Source organism: Prunus avium, chromosome 6 (genome assembly GCF_965620075.1).
Source record: "Prunus avium chromosome 6, drPruAviu1.hap1.1, whole genome shotgun sequence".
Lineage (NCBI taxonomy): Eukaryota > Viridiplantae > Streptophyta > Magnoliopsida > Rosales > Rosaceae > Prunus > Prunus avium.
The window spans coordinates 29559258-29579857 of record NC_142289.1 but is presented as its reverse complement, the minus strand read 5'-3'; the positions used below and the strand labels follow the sequence as shown (position 1 = coordinate 29579857).

At 33.9% G+C, this 20600-nt stretch overlaps 1 protein-coding gene, 2 long non-coding RNA genes and 1 pseudogene across 4 annotated transcripts; 1 reads left to right on the top strand and 3 right to left on the bottom strand.

The window, feature by feature from the left end:
• The first annotated feature begins 122 nt into the window (after window positions 1-122).
• LOC110744361 (uncharacterized) lies at window positions 123-1453 on the top strand. Its single transcript, XR_002524626.2, has 2 exons — window positions 123-262; window positions 514-1453. It is a non-coding gene; the product is annotated as an uncharacterized LOC110744361 (long non-coding RNA).
• A 1046-nt stretch (window positions 1454-2499) lies between these two features.
• IPT2 (tRNAisopentenyltransferase 2) lies at window positions 2500-9169 on the bottom strand. The gene is made up of 10 exons (XM_021978293.2): window positions 8882-9169; window positions 8700-8779; window positions 7609-7677; window positions 5977-6049; window positions 5694-5815; window positions 4843-4917; window positions 3920-4339; window positions 3281-3356; window positions 2972-3135; window positions 2500-2819 (listed from the first exon to the last, which is right to left on the bottom strand). The coding sequence occupies exons 1-10, from the start codon at window positions 9108-9110 to the stop codon at window positions 2694-2696; spliced, it is 1434 nt and encodes a 477-aa protein (XP_021833985.2). The 5' UTR covers window positions 9111-9169; the 3' UTR covers window positions 2500-2693.
• Window positions 9170-11659: 2490 nt separating this feature from the next.
• On the bottom strand, window positions 11660-13315 carry LOC148294003 (two-component response regulator ARR17-like; annotated as a pseudogene). The gene is made up of 5 exons (XR_015836704.1): window positions 12977-13315; window positions 12450-12526; window positions 12229-12306; window positions 11985-12055; window positions 11660-11840 (listed from the first exon to the last, which is right to left on the bottom strand). The product of XR_015836704.1 is annotated as a two-component response regulator ARR17-like (transcript).
• A 2769-nt stretch (window positions 13316-16084) lies between these two features.
• LOC148294002 (uncharacterized) lies at window positions 16085-18545 on the bottom strand. The gene is made up of 4 exons (XR_015836786.1): window positions 18076-18545; window positions 17713-17890; window positions 16605-16765; window positions 16085-16237 (listed from the first exon to the last, which is right to left on the bottom strand). It is a non-coding gene; the product is annotated as an uncharacterized LOC148294002 (long non-coding RNA).
• Between the last annotated feature and the right edge of the window lie 2055 nt (window positions 18546-20600).

Here is a 20600-nt window from a genome sequence, read left to right as displayed (position 1 = left end):
GTTAAGGAAAGAAACTAAACTGGAGCTATGTCCCGACTTAAAAAATGGTTTCCCCAAAAACACCAACATATCTTATAAGCCCAGCCCAAACTTTAAAAAGGTAAAAGCAAACCCTAAGTCCCATATCTTCTCCCTCTTGGCTATATGCGGCATCAGCTACTTCTCTCTCTTGGCTTCGTACTCTCCTCTTATCCTGGGTTGGACGGCAGCAACATCTTCTTCTCTTTGGCAGTAGCTTCACCTCTCCTCTTGTCCACAACAAGTATTCTTCTTATTCCTTAAACCCTATATCTTTAATTTTAATTTTAATTAAAAATTGAGTATTTTAGGGTTTAATTATGAATGAATTATAATTTTGGAATTTTGTTAAAATTAATTAGGGCTTTGATTTTAGGAATTTTGTTGAGATGTTTGATTTGTTGTTGATATTGTTGAGATGTTTGATTTGGTATTATTGAGATGTTATTATGAGAATTTGTTTGATTTTTTGTTGTTATGTTTGATTATTTATAGGCTATCTTTTATTATGTCGGACCACAATCGGAACCCCAAGAGAGCAAAGAATTTGTTGTCTTTTTATAAGAAAAAGAATGATGGGTCATCATCCAGTAAAATTCCTTCTGGCACTTCTTTATCTACTGAGCAAAATCTTCATGACTCTCCCATTGTCGAGCCTCAAGTTAAAAGAGTTGAATCTCAAAAATTTGATGATGATCAAGATTTTAATATCAATTATCTTGAACGTGATCCAGGATTACGTCGTCTAATATGCAAATATCCGGTCAATGAACAAAATAATGTGCGAAAAGCATATATTCTTTTAGGACCATGTCAACCCGAGTTAGAAGATTATCCAAGCCACTTAGAAGGGCAGAACTTTGGTCGATTTAATAAAAAGTGGTTCGACCAATTCACTTGGCTTGAGTATTCAGTTGCTAAGGATAAGGTATTTTGTTTTCCGTGCTTCCTTTTTGACAGGAATCAGACACATCCAACATTTATTATTCATGGGTATCAAAGTTGGAAGAGAATTGGTGGGAGTCAATGTGCATTTCAACATCATGTAGGCAAGCTAAATTCACCGCATCATCTTGCTATGCAAAAGTGGATTAGCTTAAAAAACTCATCTTTTCATATTGAAAATTACTTTGGTAGAAAACCCTTTGATTAATAGGTTGACTCTTCATGTTTCTACTACAACAATGAAACGAGTTTTTTTCTTAAAATAGTTACTTCGAAGCGCCGTAGCTGATGAATTTCTTGCTGATTGCGAGATCCTCCACATTGAAAGTGAGTTCACTAATAATATGGATAATGCAGCCATAATTGGGGAATTTAAGACTTCTAAGCTCCCACAATGTAAATTTTTTATTTATTTAAATAGTATTGTTTTGTTTTGCATTACATTTACTTGTGGTTTTTGTTTTAATTTTTTTTTTTTTTTTAAAGCTTTTATTTATGTATAAAGATACATTTGAGAGTAAGGCTCATTACGTACCCCTGACTATGTGTATCTTTTTATGTTTATTAATGAAATTCACTCATAAAGTTTAGTATGTAAGTTTCGCCCACCCGACTTTCTAATCCTAGATCCACCGCTGCGTTGAGACCAAAACTAATGCTTCAAAGTTGGCATGGTTGGTCTTGAGTTTAAGTTCAGAGCTAAGGCCTAAATTATGTTCCTCTATAGACAAAGTAACCACCGACTGCAGCAGCTTTCTCTGTTTAAATTTAATAAGCATAAAGTCCACTCAAATATTTTGGTTATAACCATTTCAGTTTTCAGTTTTTGTTTGGTAACAAATTTTAGATTTCAGAAAAAACTGAAAATTTGTTTAAAAGTAATTTGCTAACTGATTTCAGTTTTAAAAGAAAAAACAAAAAATGAAATGATTATCAAATGAACCCTAATATTTTTCTATGCAATGGTTTCACAAATTCCTTTCCAATTAAAAAGATTGAACTTTTTTTTAGATAGATTCTCAAAACATCAGACCAAAAATCTCCTTTTTTATACATACACATCAATTACAACAATTAGAATTTTCAAAGAAAATTTTAACAACCCCGAATCAACCAGACCAAAAATATCCTTTTTTATACACATCAGTTCAGACCTCAAAATCTATTTTTCTTTTTCTTTTTTCCTATATACCATCCTGCTCTGGCCCAGGACCGGCCTTATGGTTGGCATGCATTAGCCATAATCTGACAACACTTACCAGAATAATAAAAGTTTTAGTAATCGTTAGTTATCTGTTTTTTGGTTGACTCAACATAACATCAAGAAATTTCTAATCCTTTTCTTCAGAATTACAAAAGCTAAAAAAATTAGTCAGGTTTAAAAAAAATTTCTAATTTTCCAGAATGAAAAAAACTTCTGTTCTCAAAACTTCTCTTCGACCAAAAAAAAAAAAAAAAACAAGCATCTGCAAATTTTTCCAGCTCGAAACATGTTTTTTGGGACAATTTTATGTTGAACAGTTGAAACAACCCACAGGAAATACAAACCATTACATTGCATTGATAGTTTCTAATGTTGCACCGGCACAGTAGAGCGAATTACAAACCGGTACATCCCAGCTAAAATATACGCCTTCTTTTTTCTTTTATAGTCCTTAAAAAGTCAAAAAACAGGGTTATACTAGAATGAAAACTGAAGATCTCTAACTGCTGTCTCTATGTTGAGGCGGCTACTGCTGCTCCATTGAGAAAAATCCTTGAGACTTTTTAAGCCGAGACATTCGTTTGCGATGGCCACGGCCCTGCTTGTGTTGTTCCCACTCGTGTGCTCCCCTGAGGATCTTGTCACCACAGGCCTAGCAATGGAAAAGTCATTTGCATACCAACTTAGCCAAACTCAACTGAACCACCAGTATACAAGCACAACCAACAATAAAAAAAACAAAAATGAGGGATAGAGAATTTAACGAACAGATACTGTGCCACTCGGAATTCAACCATTCCTAACCTTGCATGTATACTGAGTCCATAAGTCCCTCTGAATCACATTCATCCCACTGCTGTTTGAGGTATCCAAGTCAGGCACCGAACTTGCATTCCAATTAAGGAAAGATCTAATCATGTCCACTGCAGGTCCAACCACTTCTGCAGCCCATGTATCATCTGATTTGCCTACAATATGGTTTAAAAGGGCAGAAAATGTTTAGTTGATAAGTTCATACAAGAGCAATATTAGGCTCCAGCCCCACTGAACAACATAGAAACAACAAACAAACAAAAAATAGCAGGACAAAGAAAAGGCCCCAAGAAGCCATACATAATATGAATTTCGTTGCATCAAGGAAATGTATGTTCCATCCAAACAATGCCTCCAGTCGGTTTATCCTTCGTTTCTGTGGAACAACAAATTACATTATAAGCATTCTCACTTTTGTTTCATGAACTGATTAACATTGTAAGACTTACAATTATTCACAATATCTTCTCTTTAAAATAACATAAATATATTTTATTTTTTTTAATTTTAAAAAAAACTTAGGTTAGTGACTATCAGGTAGCCACTAGGTTCCATAAAAAGTTTGGGAGATCAAAGGAATTTAACAAAGAGGAAAGACTTTTGAAGTGCAAGAGATAACTTATACCTCCAAAGATCTAGAATTGGTTTGTTAAAACACTGAAAATATCAAGGGCATCATGTTCATTAAACATATAAATCTTTGAAATATTGAAGGATTTCCGTAGATGAATAACGGCAGAAAAGGTGCTCAAATAAACAAGGTTTGTTCATAAATTGGGAGTACTTGTACCGAAAAAGTAGAACGGCCAGAAGTTAAGAAAGTTTGGCAGTGGAATGTTATCTACGGTGTAAACATCTCCATTGAAAAGTAAGAAAAGAATTTCAACAGATATTCATACATGAAAAACTCGGGTAAAATATGTGACAAATTCAATTTACCTGACGACGAACTAGTCTTCGGGTGTTCATTTTCATTTTATCAATAGCTTCGTTTAACGCAATTTTGGGTTGGCTGTCACTGAAGGACTTAAGGATTACCCTCATGTTCTCCTTCAGTATCTTATCAGGCAGGCCTACTGACTTCAAGGACATCGACTCATCTATCAAATTATGTGCTTCATCATTGGCTTCAGTAATGTAAGCTCTCAAAAAAAATTCAAATTCCCGAACCCCAATGGCCTGCCTCAGACCTCGAGTATAATCTGCATTCCGAGTGAAAATTTCATAGACTTCATTAAGCAAACCAGCATCAATCATGCAATCTACTCTTTGTTCCACAAATTGGTCCAGCACAGGGAGAGAAGCATCCACGCATATAAAACAGCAATTGTATCTGAAATTATCAACTCGACCCCAGTTCTGCCAAGCCGCATGCAAGATTAAAGATCATGTTGGCTTCATCTTATTAATATTATTATCAATATTAGTATATTGGCAATGTAAGGAGGTCCAATCTCAATGTTCACGAGAGCAATTATATTGCACCTTTAAGATTGGGAAGAGTATGAATCAAGAAAAATCAGAAAATTAATATATGAGCAACCAGGAATTTGGAGTTATATAAGCAAGTCCTGTTGCAATTCAAACTTTGACAGTGAACACATTGGTTTAAACAAAATGAAGGACAACAGAAATGGTGCATTATGCTCAAGCTAGAATTACGTCATAAACGACATGTCAAAATCCAAGGAAAAACATAGTAAATGGCCTGTACAAAATCAAACATAGCTTCTCTAGGAAGGACACAGAAGGTTCAGTTTGACAGTGAAACGCAGATATATCACATTAATACAGACTAAAATTTGCATACAGACTAGAATATCACAGAATATACTAAGAATAGGAAAAGGAAGATTACACACTTCAGCAGCCTTTCCCTGGAGAAGTTGGCTAGGGAGAACACCATGATGAGCATACAGACTAAGGTACTGACTAATCTGCAAAAGATTCAACCACATATAAGATGTGCCACTGAAATACACCTGCCTGCTACAACGCATCAGGTGTACCATACTTACAAATGAACAGCACATAAAAGCTAGTAGAAAATTTTGCAACTCATTACATCAAACACAGGACTCCTAAATAACCATTTAGGACAACAAAAATTCTGAATTACTGAGTGACAACTCGCTTAAGGGCACAATTCAAAAAATTTATTAAACGAAAAGGACTACTCCACTCCACGCTGATTATCTACTGAAGGGTCAAATCTTTTGTAACCTTTACCCAAAAGTATCAATTTGAGAGAAAAAGAATCTAAGAAAACACTTATAAAGTTCTTGACTTGTAACACAGTGATTGCTTCAAAAGACAATCTAAATTGAAGGCATCACTACTTCCCTATTTGATCACCTATTCAATAACTTCCACATATGAAGAGAAAGTTGGCAATTGGAACCACCCTAAAGGCACACGATGTTAAATCTAAAATTAGACTATCGTACCATGCATAATGTCCGTACAACATTTTCTGCCTATATATAATATTGACATGCACAATATATGGTCCAAAAATCGGGGAAACCTAGATAACCTCAAGGCAACCCCATATTCACGATCACTGATTGCTTAATGGCTCTAGCAGAAACATTAAATTGAGTGTCCTATTTGCTAGACTGCGGCATATCCTTAGAAACCAGAAAAGGGTCAAACACACAAATCACTATTTACATACAACTAGAGGACAGTACATAATAATTCAGAAACCTACTTTTCTATGGTTATTTGGATGGATTCTGTTTGCTGCAATTGGATCAATGCCTTTAAGATGGTCATAATTATAACTGGAACTGTCTACTTCAGCAACCAGGTCAGCCTGTGGTTGTCCATCTCCTGGGAGAATAAATAAATAAAAAGGCAGTGTGAGTGTGTTTCTTTTATCCGAATAAATCATGTACTTAGAAAAAGTAAAAAATAAATAAATATGTGAAAATGAAATATTCTTAATTATGAAAAAGTAAAGTGAAGTTTGAAGTATAAAAGTAGCTATTCACCTGGTTGATCACCTATATAGCTTTCATCCATATCTTCTACTGTGTCGTCTAGAAGGAATGGACTAACAAGAGCCTAGAGTAGTAAGAGGAAAACACCAAAACAAAAAACAAAAAAACCAGAATAAGTGAGCTGGCAAACATATAAGTTAAATCGAAAAAAGCTCTGTTGATTTTTCTAAAATTCCATGTCATCACTAAGATTTGCCCAACATGAAATCACCACACACACATATAGGTAACAACACCCTTCTATTCATGAGGAAAAGAAAGTAGTCAGTGCTTAAGCCCCGTTGGTTCCTGAAAAGCAATCACTTTCAGTTTTCATTTTCACTGACAACTAAAACAAGGCACTTTTCCTTTTGAAAAAAATACTAGTCACTTTTGGAAAACCTTTTGGAACCCTTATCAAGAGAGAGCTCCTGGCTTATTTTGGGAAGCAAGCTACCAACAAGTACCTGGACTTGATCAAGAGGATGCACCAGCTCAAAGACAAAGACATGGCCACCGTAAATACTTCGTGCATGGCCTTGACTGGGACATCACCATCAAAACCCTGAGAACTGTGTTCAGAAAATATGGAAAGATTGAGGTTCCCATGGCCATCACTAATAAGATTTCAAGCAAGTCCAAGGGTAGAGTTTTAACTTTGGGTTGAAGAAATGACCGTCTTGTGCTTTTTGTGAAAGTAGAAGTATGGAGTCCTATATAAGAGTTAGGACTATGTTTCGTCTGGTTTTTATCCAACCGGTTAAGTTCTGAAGGACTTTGTTTTGGTTTTGGTAAACATTTTCACAAATCAAAGTTGAGAAAGCCAAAATTGAAATTTACCGAAACATTCAGCGATATATTGTGAGAATATGATATATGTATTACAAGTTCTAAAACTCTTAATTGCCATAATACAGTATACTGGAACCCTTAATTTATATTAGACTCTTAATTGCATACAATTCTAACATTATCGAGAAAAGAATACTGACATTTTTTAATATTTCAAAACTTGAAAAACAGACAGATTACCAATTGGTCTGGTAATCATTGAAGTTGTTTTTCAAAACCCAAATTTTGTCTTTGTAATTGATAACCATTTCCAAAAGGCAAAAAGTTCGTTTTGGTTTGAATGCCAAAAGCTAAATTAAACCAATCACAAATTTGTTTGTTTTGGTTTATTCTACCAATTAACAGTTTTTTAAAGAATTTCAGAAACTGAAAACGAAAAAAATTTTGCTTGATCAATACAATTTTCAAATGCCTTAGCTTTCTAAAAGAAAACACTCTTCTGGATAATGAAAAATGTTCACTCCACAAACCAAATGAGGCCTTAGGTTCTAAGCATTGGATCAATACAATTTTCAAAGGCCTAAGAATAATTCTAGGGTATACAATTGGTGTTTTAAAAAATAAGACATAACCTTCAGATAGAGCCAGCACATCACCATACTCTAGATTCAAGAATACGCACAAAGAGATGGCTTCAATCATGTTTTGGGCCAACCCACCATAAATATTTTACAAACTAACAAAAGTTGAAAGTCATCCAGAGCATGATCCATCAACTATAAAATCATAAAAAATAATAAAATAATATGAAATTTATCTACTACCGAATGACAGAATGAAACGGGCTTCTACCTGGATATAGTAATTTGTGCCCCCAACTATGACTGGCAAGCAGTTGCGAGACAAGATGTCGTTGATGAGCTGAAAACCCATATGCTGAGTCAATTTCAAAAATACACAGACTGCAATATTGATGAAGATTTGCAACGTGAAAATAGAAGGAAAAGAGAGTGGAATGAAACAGAAAATATAAGACGGTACAAAGAATGCTCAAATGCAATCAAACATGTTTTCAAACACTAAAACTCTACATCTGCAGTTGTTTCCATAGAGAGAAGCTGACTACAGTCCGATCTGATCCATATCCTAGGACAGAAAATAAAGTCTTGGAAATAGAAATTAACTGTTTGCTAAGTCAAAGAAAATGGACATCGTGAACTTCATTGACCTAAAATCACTATACTAGCAAACAGCACCGGATTGCCTCTAATAACATTGAATTTGACTGGACAGGATTCCAATGATGTTGGTGTAAGATTGGACTACACCAGATAGGGTCTAATTACATTTCACATTAGTATTTGTGATTTCACTTTTATAAAGATTGATGATTAAGACATAATCTTCATTAATTTATCAATAGCAGACAGATTAACCAACTGAAAATTTACTCAACAATGTAAACAAAACCAACACCATGTTGCTTCACAAAGCCTTAGGAAAGAATTCAACTAGGATGGGTGACTTTCGATAAAGTAGCCGTCACAGCCCAGGTAGAAGGAGCTATTACCCTCACAGCTATGAAAAAAATTCAACTCTTGCCTCACCTCCCCGGGTCTTAGGCCCCTCACCAATAATTTTCTAGAGAAGTCTCAAACATTAGACTAATACCAAGAATGTCTAACCTGCAGCTACAAGAATTTGGCAAATGCCTCGAGTTCAATACAAAAATCAATATTATACCAACCATTATCTTCCAGATTTCAGAAATTGGTCAGAGTGAAAAACGTAAAGGGCTCCAAAGTGTAGCAATTTATTACATATAAGAGCATGTGAATTGTTGGGTACCTATACTGTACATACATGAAACAACAACCCAAAAACAAAAAACAAAAACAAAAAAACCCAATATAAATACTAAAAACAGAAATGGGATTACTTACAGGAATGGCTAAGTCCCTGAACTCTTTAACTGTGAACTCCACGTTTGGGCTTACAGACCCAAGAAGATGATGAGGCACTCCTACATTAAGCAACCAACCCATTTGCACAATCAAAACTTACAATTTAATTTAACTTTCTTTAAAAATAAAAAAGAAAGGAAGGATGGGAAGAAAGTAAGGACCTTTTTGTTCATGCAGTGGAACCTTGTTGGTGAGAACATCCAGACCATTGTAGACCTGCATAGAATCAGCGTTGATGACCTCGATGGGGAAGTGGGACGCCAAATCAATGGCCAGCTTGGACTTCCCTGAGCCTGTGGGTCCCATTATCACCACCACCTTCGGCTTCTCTTCATTGGGTCCAGGGTTTTGGGTTCTCTGCGTTTCAATGGAAGCAACGCCTCTCTCCATCTCTCCCTTTTCTCTCTGTCTGCGTTTCAAGGTATAAAAATTAGTTAGAGGATACTGAATATGGACTTTGAATTTTCTATATGAACATAGGTTTTGGGCCCAATAGCGTTCTCGTCTACTCGAGCCTGTTTCATTGAATTCAATAAGGATCTCCCCAGGAGTCATTCTATAGTGAGGGCCTTAGATATGGTAAGTAAGGTCCTATCTTTCTATGATCAAATTGGTTAGTTATTGGATTAAATTGGTTAGTCTGATTCAATGATTAAAAGATAAAACCTCACCTAAAGGCGCTATATAATATCCTCACTATAGAATTGTTGATCTCGCCAGTCCCTAATGGTAATAATGGGCTTTTAAATGAGTCCTTAACTTTGGTGGTTAGAACCCCATTTAGGTGAACTTTTATAGTGATGATACAAAATATGGACCCATCATGTGGACTTTCATATTAGCCACAAAATTATTTTATTAAATTTAAGTGAAGTTACTATTTAGATAAATAATGTGGTTAATATGAAAGTTCATATCTATGGTCCATATATGGCACTTTCCTCACCAATGAATGACTCCCCCATTTAGAACCCAAAGGGGCTCTAAACATTTTTCATTGGTTTACGAGCTAATTTTTTTTTGTTAACTAATTTTATGTTCATGTTATGCTAGTTCTCTTTATGATCATTTTAACTTTAAAAAAATTAACATTTGGACAAGATTCCTAAAACATTTTATTTCATAACATTAACGAAAAACACACATAACTTTGTCATGCCGTAATGAAGGTATATTCGTCTCTATGTCTGTTCAGCCGCATCTCAACTACTTTGTCAGATCCTAACGAGGCCCACATTCATGGGGTGTTCGGTGGTCAATACGAAATGATAGATCCAACTAAACACTATACTTTGCCCAAAAAACTAGCCACCATACCCTCTGCATTGATGTGATTGAGCACATATGGACCAAATATGAAGCCGATAATTCAGCATTCTCGTTTCCAAATTCCATATTGTCTTTTTAGTATTTAAATAACTAATAAATAATTTTGTGTGTGGAAATTTTGAGCAAATTGAAGAGGAGCGGTCAAATTGTTTGGATGGTGTGAATTTTTTTTTTAAATTGGGTGATTATTTATACAAAAAATTGGGTTTTAAAAAAAAAGGAAGTTATTGGTTTAAAAAAAAGGCAAATTTGCCGTTCGAATTTCCACGTCTAAAAAAAATAAAACACAAGTTGAGGTTGTTAATTTGTTAACAGTTTTGTTAATACTTTGTATTAACAGTTTATAGTATGAGTCTGTCTTACCAAAAGTACTTTTTTTTTTTTTTTTTAACACTATTGAACATTTTGTTTGGTTTTGCCCCTCAAGGAATTGTAGTGTTTCCATTCCAATGCTTGGGTGTCATAGACAAACAACGTGTGGTGGCCGTCATCTGTTATTAGTATGAATACCTTTGAAGCTTTTCCAATGCATTCTAGGAGTTTTATAAAATATTCATCAAATGTTCTTGTGGGCATGTTACCTATCAGATACCTCTACAAGATTAATAGCTTCAGCATTAGAAAGAATGTGAAAAGATGAATACTTTGGCATATAATTAACAGTGTACTTCTATGACATGGTATGAACAGTGTACTTCTATGGTATAGTATGAACAATGTACTTCTATGGCATAATATAAACAGTGTACTTCTATGGCATAGTATGAACAATGTACTTCTATAACGAAAACCTGTGGTTTTGAAAGGTTTTACCTTCCTTTTTTGCTTGAAATTTTTCTTCTTTCTGTGTTGAATGCTTTTGAATGTTGCTTCTCTGTATTTTTCGTGGTTTTGTAGGTGGAGGTGGTACGTGTTGTGGTGGTTTTTGAAAAAAATATGAAGCTTGGTGGTTATGGAGTTTTCGGTTTGCATAGGTCCTATGGAGTGGAAGGGTCATGGGGATATACGAGTAATGAAGAGCCCCTCCTTTGTTTTTGCGAATTTGTTTTATTTTAATAAATTGCTTGGATTTTTTTTAAAATTTGGGTTGGGCTTGTTTTGGGTTTTTTTTTTTAGTTTTTTGTATTTGGCTTCTTTTAAGTTAATCTGTAGCAATCACGTAATTTATAGGAACTTCTACACTCATTTCTTATGTAGTAAATGAGTTTTGGGTGTGTTTATAAAGTGCATTTCATGTGGGGTTTTTTTTATAATTTGAGCCCCTATTTTGGGTATAATAGTGAAGCTCAAAAAAAAAAAAAAAAAACCAAAACCCAATATAAATACTAAAAACAGAAATGGGACAATGGAGAGAAAGCTGCAAGACAACGGCCTAACAGAGGAATGAAAACTCTTACCAGAAGTAGCAAAATAGGAGCAAGGCACAATATCTCCTTAAACTTCTCTATTGTAAGAAAACTAATCATAATAGGATTCGAAGAAAAGAGATTAACAATGATCACTCTTTTAATGTAATTTTCCTTTTGAACCAAAAAGGGAACAAAAGAAGTTAACAATGATTACATTGCATAAAACAAGTTTGAAGTATTGATAGCTAGCTAGGTATTACTTTAAGCCTTTCCTACACATTCTTTTCTTGTATAAATCTTGTCTCTATAATCATCTTCCTACACAAATTAGCCCTTCATCACTACTGTTTCGGCATTCGACGTCAAATGGCATCTCAATTTCTTAACATCCGATAGCCGGAGAGGCTTCAGCAAGAACTCCTCAGCTCCTTCCTCAAGGCACCTATTCAGGCCAATAAATGTGAGGGATCAGTAATTAAACTGCTAATTAATTTCATCATTTAAGAAAGAAAGAAAAAATAAGAGAAATTTAGAATGGACGAGGGACAAAATATATAAATTGGTAGTTGAAGTGCAAGTTGCTTACTTCTCAATTCTGGTGGGTATGTTCTCAGATGAAACAACAATTACTGGTATCTGCTTCACTTTTGGCGATTCCTGTTTAGAGGGAGAGATAATTGGCAGGGTTAGATTAATTAGATTAATTAGTCAACTATAATGGCATACCAAATAGTTATCTCATGAATTTCATGTTTCACATGGCATGTTAAATGTTCAAGTCATGATTAAATGAGTGACCAGTTTAGGGTTCAATCAAGAGTTAACATTACCTTAATTTTTTTTAGAAGCTCATACCCTGTCATTCCCGGCATACAGTAATCCGTGATTATCATGTTTACATTTGAAACCTGCAAAGACATAGATGCACATTGAATTTCCGACCGTTTATCACGTGACAGTGTGACGATTACACCCAAATATTTTCAAATAAAAAATATAATAATAAAGGCGGATGAGGTTGACAAAATCTGCTTATGGTCAATTGACTTACGGTGTTGCTAAAGTTTTGTTGCCCGTCTGCCAGGCCCAAGAGTTCCAATGCTCCATGTGCGTTCTCTGCTGTGGTCACTGCCATAACAGGAACCCCAATATTATTACTAAAATTTATACCATAATTATATATAATGGGTAAATAAATTTTCTGTTTCTCTAAAATATATATATATATATATATATATATATGTTAAACGATATGGCAAAGATCAAGATCATAGAATTAGCAAAATACCAACAAGGGATAGCTAGCTCCCTATTGACCGACGCCCCTCGTATTAAACCATACTAGTTTGGTGGTGCTAAAGCTTCCTCTATTTTCTTTTAAAGCTGACCGATATTCTTACGAGTTCACTTAAATTATATCACAGATATACAATCATTACCACTAAATCTAAAATCCAACATATGTTATTTATAATTTTAACGAATTTGTAACACCACGTTACAGCCACCAATTAATTTTTCAAAGGAAAAGAGATAGATTAGTAAAAAATAAGAAAAAGAGAGAGATTATAAGTATACCTTTGCAAGCAGAGTGGGTGAGTAACCTTTCAATGATTTTGCGGTCCAGAAAACTATCATCAACAGCCAAAACATGTGGTACTTTATCACCACTGTCCAACCCCATTGATGCAGCAGCAGCAGAAGAAGAAGAAGGAGAAGCAGAAACAGCAGCCATTCTCAATTAAATCTCTCGAAACCCAAACAAATTAAGCCACGAAATAACAACACAACGCTATAGCAGAGAACAAAGGTTGTGTGGTGAATATATAACCAAACAAGGCATACAAAATCAGGGAAAAATCAGAGAAAGATCAAATTGTCACAGATATTTTGTCATGTTTTTAGGTGTTTGTTGTGATATATTTATATTATATTATATGATATGATATGATATGATATAATGTGTGTTTTTACATGAACATCTCCGGAAGGAAGAATATAGGGCCTCCTTTCAGATTCACTGCTTATTAGAGATTTTGATAATCCACTCCAGCTCATCAAGATTTCGTGTTCGTCTAATTCATTGATAAATCGTAAACTTCTGGGATTATGTATCCTTAATTGTATCATCATATATACTAAGCAAAGAAAGCGATCGTGATTAATTCCTAGTACGCAGATCAATAAAAATCTACAAGATACTGAAATATATAGTATCTCATAAATCCTAGTATCCCACGAGCCAGGAAATACCAAAATTAGAGGGCAAGCAAGGGAAAAAATCGGCTAACAAAAAAAAAAGGAGAAAAGAAAAAGCAATTTGTAACTATGTACATTCTATTTAATCGAATAAAGGACATGGAAATTAGGCAATCTTTTAAGAACAATTGGCTGGTACAAACACGCAAATTAGGTATTTGCTATTGAAATTTACATGTACTAAACTCTGATTTTTTTACCATTGACAAAAAATAAACTGATTTTTTACCATTTTATTAGGAAAATATTTAATAAAAAAAGGTTATCATATACCTGATGGCAACGGCGGAACTACCCTTGGGCTCCCAAGGCAAAATTTTGAAATTGTATTTTAATTATACCACATGAGCAGTAAAAAAAAAGTGTCAAATGTCACCAAATGTCACCAAATAATGGTAACTGTTGCCACTCTATTTTGTAGTGGAGTCATGACCGTGGGATTTGGGATAATGAGCCACTGCGTGGTTTGTTTAAGATTTCATTGTCTCCAATTTTAACTTTTCTTTAAAAGATATTAACCTTTTTTTTTCCTTTGAATGATGCTTAATGCTTTCTAACACTCATAAATTAAGATTTTTAATGCTTTGTTATTCTCAACTGCGTGGTTTGAATGCTTTCTAACACTCATATAATTGTTTTTTTTTGTTGTCAAAGCTGTTTCTTTTGTACTACAGTTTCTACTCATATGCATCTTCAATTTTGAGATATATCAAATTAATAAAATTTAGCCCACTCATTTGGAAATTCCTGATTTCACCCTTGGATGGACTCTTCATTTAGACGGAAGGGTGTGGATGATAATGGCAAAACCCTACCCAATCCGACTCGTTCCATTTCTATCTCTAAAGTATTGAGCTTAAATAAACAAGAAAAGAAAGGATTTATTTGATAAGGTTTCTAAAATGTGCAAAATAAACTTACTTCGCTAGATAAAACTGAAACAATATTGAGGATAAACAATTCCTGATTTAGCCTTTTTTTTTTGCATGGGTCATCTTTGAAAGAGAACTTAAAAAATAAATCATTCTAATGATTACATTCGTCGTGATGTTGTTACCCCATTCATGTTATACATGTGAATATATTTATTCATATTATTATACCGTAAGTCCATGACATATCAACCTCATTGTTCACCCATATTATAATTTGTGGATTACTAATACCACGTGGTGGTGTGACCGTAACACTAAAAAATTTATCTTAATACAAATTAGAAATGAGGTGGCCTTATTTTCCTTAAAACAAGGACATCCTAATCCTAGCCTATCGACCAATTTAGGGTTTAGGGATGATGTGTGGACATTTTCCGATTGTTGAAATACATCATTGGGTAGCCATAGTGATAGGGATGATGTGTAGACTTTTCTTATAATAAAGAATTCTTTAACATGGAAAAACTCTCTCTATTTATACTTTTAGTTTATTTACTAGCTAGTTCATTCAACCTTGCGAAAAATGAAATAAAAATATTATCATGAAAGATGAAGTTATAAACCGTAGGTACGTCTTGATAATAAATAAATAAAGCTAAAACAATTGTGGTATGTTTTGGATGACCAAACATCTTCCAATCTAGATGATGTTTATAGGGTTCTTATTGTTCCACACTGCTTATTCCATTCGATCATTCCTTTTAGTCAGTTCATGACTTTTCTTCAAGATTGAAATGTGAAGAACAAGGTCCTGTTTGGTGGGCTGGACTGGATGGAAAATTTTCAATTAAAATGGACATGGGTCCAGTCTATTGTTTGGTGGGCTTAATTGTATCACACACTAGCTATGACTTAAACGATAAATACTAACGTTATTTTTTAATTCAATATGATTGTCCATCTCTATAAAAAATAATATAAAAAATAGTTAGCATTAATTAAAAGTTGGGAGCTTTTGTAATATACCCAAAATAGGAGCTGAAATGATAAGAAAACCCTACATGGAATGCACTTTAGAAACATACCCAAAAACCATTTACTACATACAAAATGAGTGTTGAATTTCCTATAAATTACATGACTGCCACTAACTAACTTAAAAGAAGCCCAATACAAAAAACACAAAAAAAAACCCAAAACAAGCCCAACCCAAATTTTTTTTAAAAAACAAACTTAAGTATGAAAAAAAAAACACGAAAACCAAGGGCATGTCTCCACTACCCTTCCTTTTCCACCAAATCTGTACAAACCATGTCATTGTTAATACCATGTCATAGAAGTACATTGTTAATACCATGTCATACAGGTACATTGTTAATATCATTTCATAGAAAAACATTGCTAATACCATTTCATACAAAAAGAAAAAACATTGTTAATACCATTTCATACCAAAAAAAACATTGTTAATACCATTTCATACAAAAAAACATTGTTAATACCATTTCATACATAAAAACATTGTTAATACCATTTCATACATAAAAACATTGTTAATACCATTTCATACAAAAAATACTGTTAATAACATTTCATACAAAAAACCCAAAAAGGCCCAGCAAGACATCTGATATCCTTTCCAGACACCACCTCCAATTGTCTACAGTTTCACCAGGTACAATCGCAAAGGCAAAAGGAAATACATCTATAAGAAAAAAAGTACACTGTTAATACTGTGTCATAGAACTATATTCCTAGTAAAAATCACATCCTGCGTATGATAAACTTCAAGTGCACAGCTATATATAGAGAAAAATATAAAGCATGCTTTGTTACTGAAAATCTGTTAATACTATCTCATAGAAGTACACTGTTAATACTATGTCATAGAAATCAATTCAGTTGCAGGGTATGAACAGTATAACAACTGTTCATACCACTTACTGGAAGTTAACAACTACATCATTTCATTTGCATAATAGGTACAATAAAAGTTTACAACTTCATACCACTCAAAATCAACTACATCATTTCATTTGCATAATTGATTGATCATTCATCACTCCACATACCATAAACATTGAATCGGAGTGGCTCCCACACATACTTCTCATGATCATTGTGCTTGGTTGTAACAATGACCTTATCTGCAACAAGATAAGCACCAGCAGCCAAGGCTTCCATTAATTCCTTGGTGCCACCCTTGCAATGGTACCAAGGTTGTTCACCAAATCTAACAACAAGAAATAAGAACAAAATAATTAAGCACAATAGAATAATTGGAACAACACAGATAACAATCATAAGCACAAAGCGCATAACTGATAAGGTGAAATAGTATATAGAATTTGAATAGTCTGCTATTTCACTACAAACTACAAGGATAATATGAAAGCATTCACTCTCCGTGTCAAAATTTCAATAGATATATGCTGAACCAATAAGAGAATAACATAGATTTTCTAAATTGAACTAAGAAATCCATATTCATATTCATAATTCGAATGACCACCAAAGATTTAAGACACTATGGTCAGATATAATATATGCTGACTTAAATAAGGGGAATATATATCGATAGAGAAAGAGACGGAGAAAGTATGCGTATATGATAATGCAAATTACATCATTGCTATGTCAGCTTCTCATTTATGACAAACGTTTGTTGTAGATATGGAAGACTATGAAATATGAAACTAGCATATGTGTGAAATATGGAGATAATCAAGCAGAGCAAACATATCCTCAACCAGTTAGAAAATTAGGAATAGTAAGGTTCAAGCCATCACATACAAGGCACCACAAACGGAAAGGTAATATTGTGTTTGTAAGTACATTGAGAGAACAAGTCAGACAATATGAAAGCCCTCTAGTGGAATATATATATATATATGTAAAATTCAAACTTCCAGGATATCATACCGAAAATAGTCAATTTGATCATCCAAGAAATTAATATAGGTCTTTGTAGTCATCAAATAAGTTCATGTGTATAACAAATTCTAGAAACTTATTGCTTCAAATGAGAAATTGTTTTGGTTTCAAAACGCAGAAAACAATTCCTTATAGCTAAATCTTACAGCCAGAGATAGAGAAAAAGAGATAGAGAAATTGTTTTTATATATCCATTTTCCACATTTAAACCAGAGATAGAGAAAAAGAGAAAACACAAGCTGTAACCTCCGTTACCACCACCGCTGCTTCCACAAGACTGGGCCTCGTTGATGGTGATGTTACGACCGTCGAGGTTCTGGTCGTTCATGCCTTCGATCGCGTCCCTCATGGCCTTCTCGTTGCTGAAGGTGATGAAGCCGAAGCTGAAGCCCCTGGATCTCCCGGTCTCACGGTCGTTGATGATCTGGAAACACAAAAAGAAACCAAATCTAATCAGATCCGTCCATCAAAACCAAAACGCTGGAGTATAATCAAACAAATACACAATAATAAACAAAAATGAAAAGAGGAATCGATCGATCTTCAATCTTTGGGAGAGAAAGATCAAGTAACATAGAGAAAAAGAAGATCAAGTCGCAGAGAGAGAACCTGCGTCAAACGGCCCTTCAATTCGATGATCTCACCGAACGGAGAAAAGGCCCTCTCCAGCGCATCATTGTCGGTGGTCCAGGCGAGCCTTCAGACGAAGCTTAGAATGATGAGGTTGAACAAAAACTGAGCTGGAAGAACAAAAATTGAAAATTGGGGTTGAAGATGAAGATGAGAGACTGGAGGTCGTGAAATGAGTTCTCATCTGGTGTTGATTAGAACTCCTATTTTATGTTAAAAGGGTAATAAAAGTATTTCATCTTAATAATTAAATTAAAAAATATACAGCTGTCGATTTTTGGGTTTATTTTGGATGTGTTTATATACATTAAATAGTATAGGGTATTTTTATAGTTTTATGTCTAGGAATGGGTATTTCACTAAATTTCTATTAAAAGTTTAAACTATGCACAAAACAAAGCAACATTAAATTATAGGCAACCACTAAGAGCATCCACAATGGGCTCTCTAAATCCCCTGAGACAAATTTTAGGGAGGCATTGTAAAAATGCAACTCCAACCATGCTCCCTATCCACCTCCTAAAATAGGGAGTCCTCTAGGAGCTCCTAAATGTGAAAAGAGAGAAAGGACTCCTAGTGGCTCCCTATAATTTAATGCTGCCTTATTTAATGAGTATTTCAAACCTTTATTTAATGCTAACTATTTTTTTATTTATTTATTAATAGAGATGGACCAATCAAAAAAGAGTTATAGCATTTATGACTCTCCAAATTAGGGAGTATGGTTGGAATTGAAATTTTTTAGAGAGCTCCTAAAATAGCTTTCTTATATTTTTAGCTAAATTTTAGCTAAGAAATAGAGAGCATCGTTGTGGATGCTCTAAGAGTCCTTTCTCTCTCTTCAGATAGAGGTCTCCCTATTTTAGGAGCTCCTAGAGGTCTTCCTATTTTAGGAGGTGGATAGGGAGTATGGTTGGAGTTGTATTTTTCCAATTCCTCCCTAAAATTTGTCTAAAGAGGTGGTTTAGGGAGCCCATTGTGGATGCTCTTATATATCCCCACTCCCCACCCATAACAATCAAATTCAATTGAAAAGGTAATATAAAGACAATCGAACTTATTATTGATTCAAGATAGAAGCAAATACATGATGGTTGGTTGGTGCTCATTCTTCATCTCACTCAAGTACCACAAACAAAAAATGACTTTTTAGTTGAGAATTCAGCACACTTGAATCAAGACGATGCAATTAGTTAGGGTTCCATTTAAAGCAAATGTCGTATTGTTTGGAATCAAAGTTAAACCTACATGTAGTGGCGGACCTATAGAGGCGTAGTTGCACCTCCCCTTGCCGGAAAATCCTCTGGAGAGGCTGGAATATGCACCTCCCCTTGTCAGAAAATCATTTGGAGAGGTTGGAATCTACTTTTGCTGGTGCCCACCACGTTTTTGACTAAATGCCTCCACATAGAGATAAACAGAGAGATAGAGAAAACCCAAAATGATTTTGAATTGGAATTTAAGGGGCCGTTCGATAACAATTTCAAGGCCCCACTTTCATTTTCTACCAAAAACACGTTCGGTATGTTTTCATTTTCACTAGAATTCATTTTCTAAAAACAAATTCAAACTCATGTACAAAAATTGAAAACACAAATTATCGTTTTCATTTTCATTTTCTACCCAGTGTATTGGTCTGATTTTTCTTTTAAATTTTTTTTTTTAATTTGTATTTTTTTTTCCTTTCAATTTTCAGTTTTTTCATTCCACTTCATTATTTTATTTTGCTACACTAGTGTACATTAATTTTATGATAAAACCATCATATATTATTAAATTTCATATTTATTTTAAACTAAAGACAATATAATTTTATTATCTAGGGTTTTCTAAAATTAGAATTTTTTTTATATTATTTTAATTATACATTATTATTCTCAAATTATACATTTTTCATTGTTTGTAATAATTTTAGCCTTTAAAATATCATAATTTAAAAATATATATTTTGTTAGGACATAAATTAGCAAAAAATAACTCACATATTATTATTCTCAAATTGTCCTACCATACACATTTTCACTATTTTTATTTTCTGAATATGTTTTCCAATTAATCTAGCAGACACATTTTCGAATCTTGAAAATGCAAATTAGTTTTCTCGTTTTCATTCTCAAAAAATATTCTTAGAAAACATTCTTCGAAAACGTTACTGAACAGGCCCTTTTCAGTTGTGGTTGGTTTCTTGTGTGTTTTGACTCAAAACTATGACAAGGGTGTTAAGCTATTGTGCGCCTCCCGAAGAAGACGATCTCTGAGTGTTGTTAGTGACCTAATAAACTCTACGCACCATTTTGTCCATAGCCTCCTTTTATTTGACAGTTTATTTAGTGTTTGGTTGTACAAAACAACTCTCATCAGCTGGGTTTTATGATAATGACTAGATTTTAAAATAAAAAATTTCCTATTGGCCAACACAATAGAAAGATTAGCCCGTAAACAAAACCGTTTTAACCCATACCAGCATATATATAATATAACTAATTTGTTAATTTAATTATAAT

Coding starts and splice junctions, on each gene's coding strand:
- IPT2 (XM_021978293.2), bottom strand. CDS start 9,110: ATGGAGAGAGGCGTTGCTTCCATTGAAACGCAGAGAACCCAAAACCCT. Junction 6,050..7,608: donor GCACAAATTACTATATCCAG/GTAGAAGCCCGT, acceptor TTACTACTCTAG/GCTCTTGTTAGTCCATTCCT. Junction 3,136..3,280: donor TGCAACGAAATTCATATTAT/GTATGGCTTCTT, acceptor ACCATATTGTAG/GCAAATCAGATGATACATGG.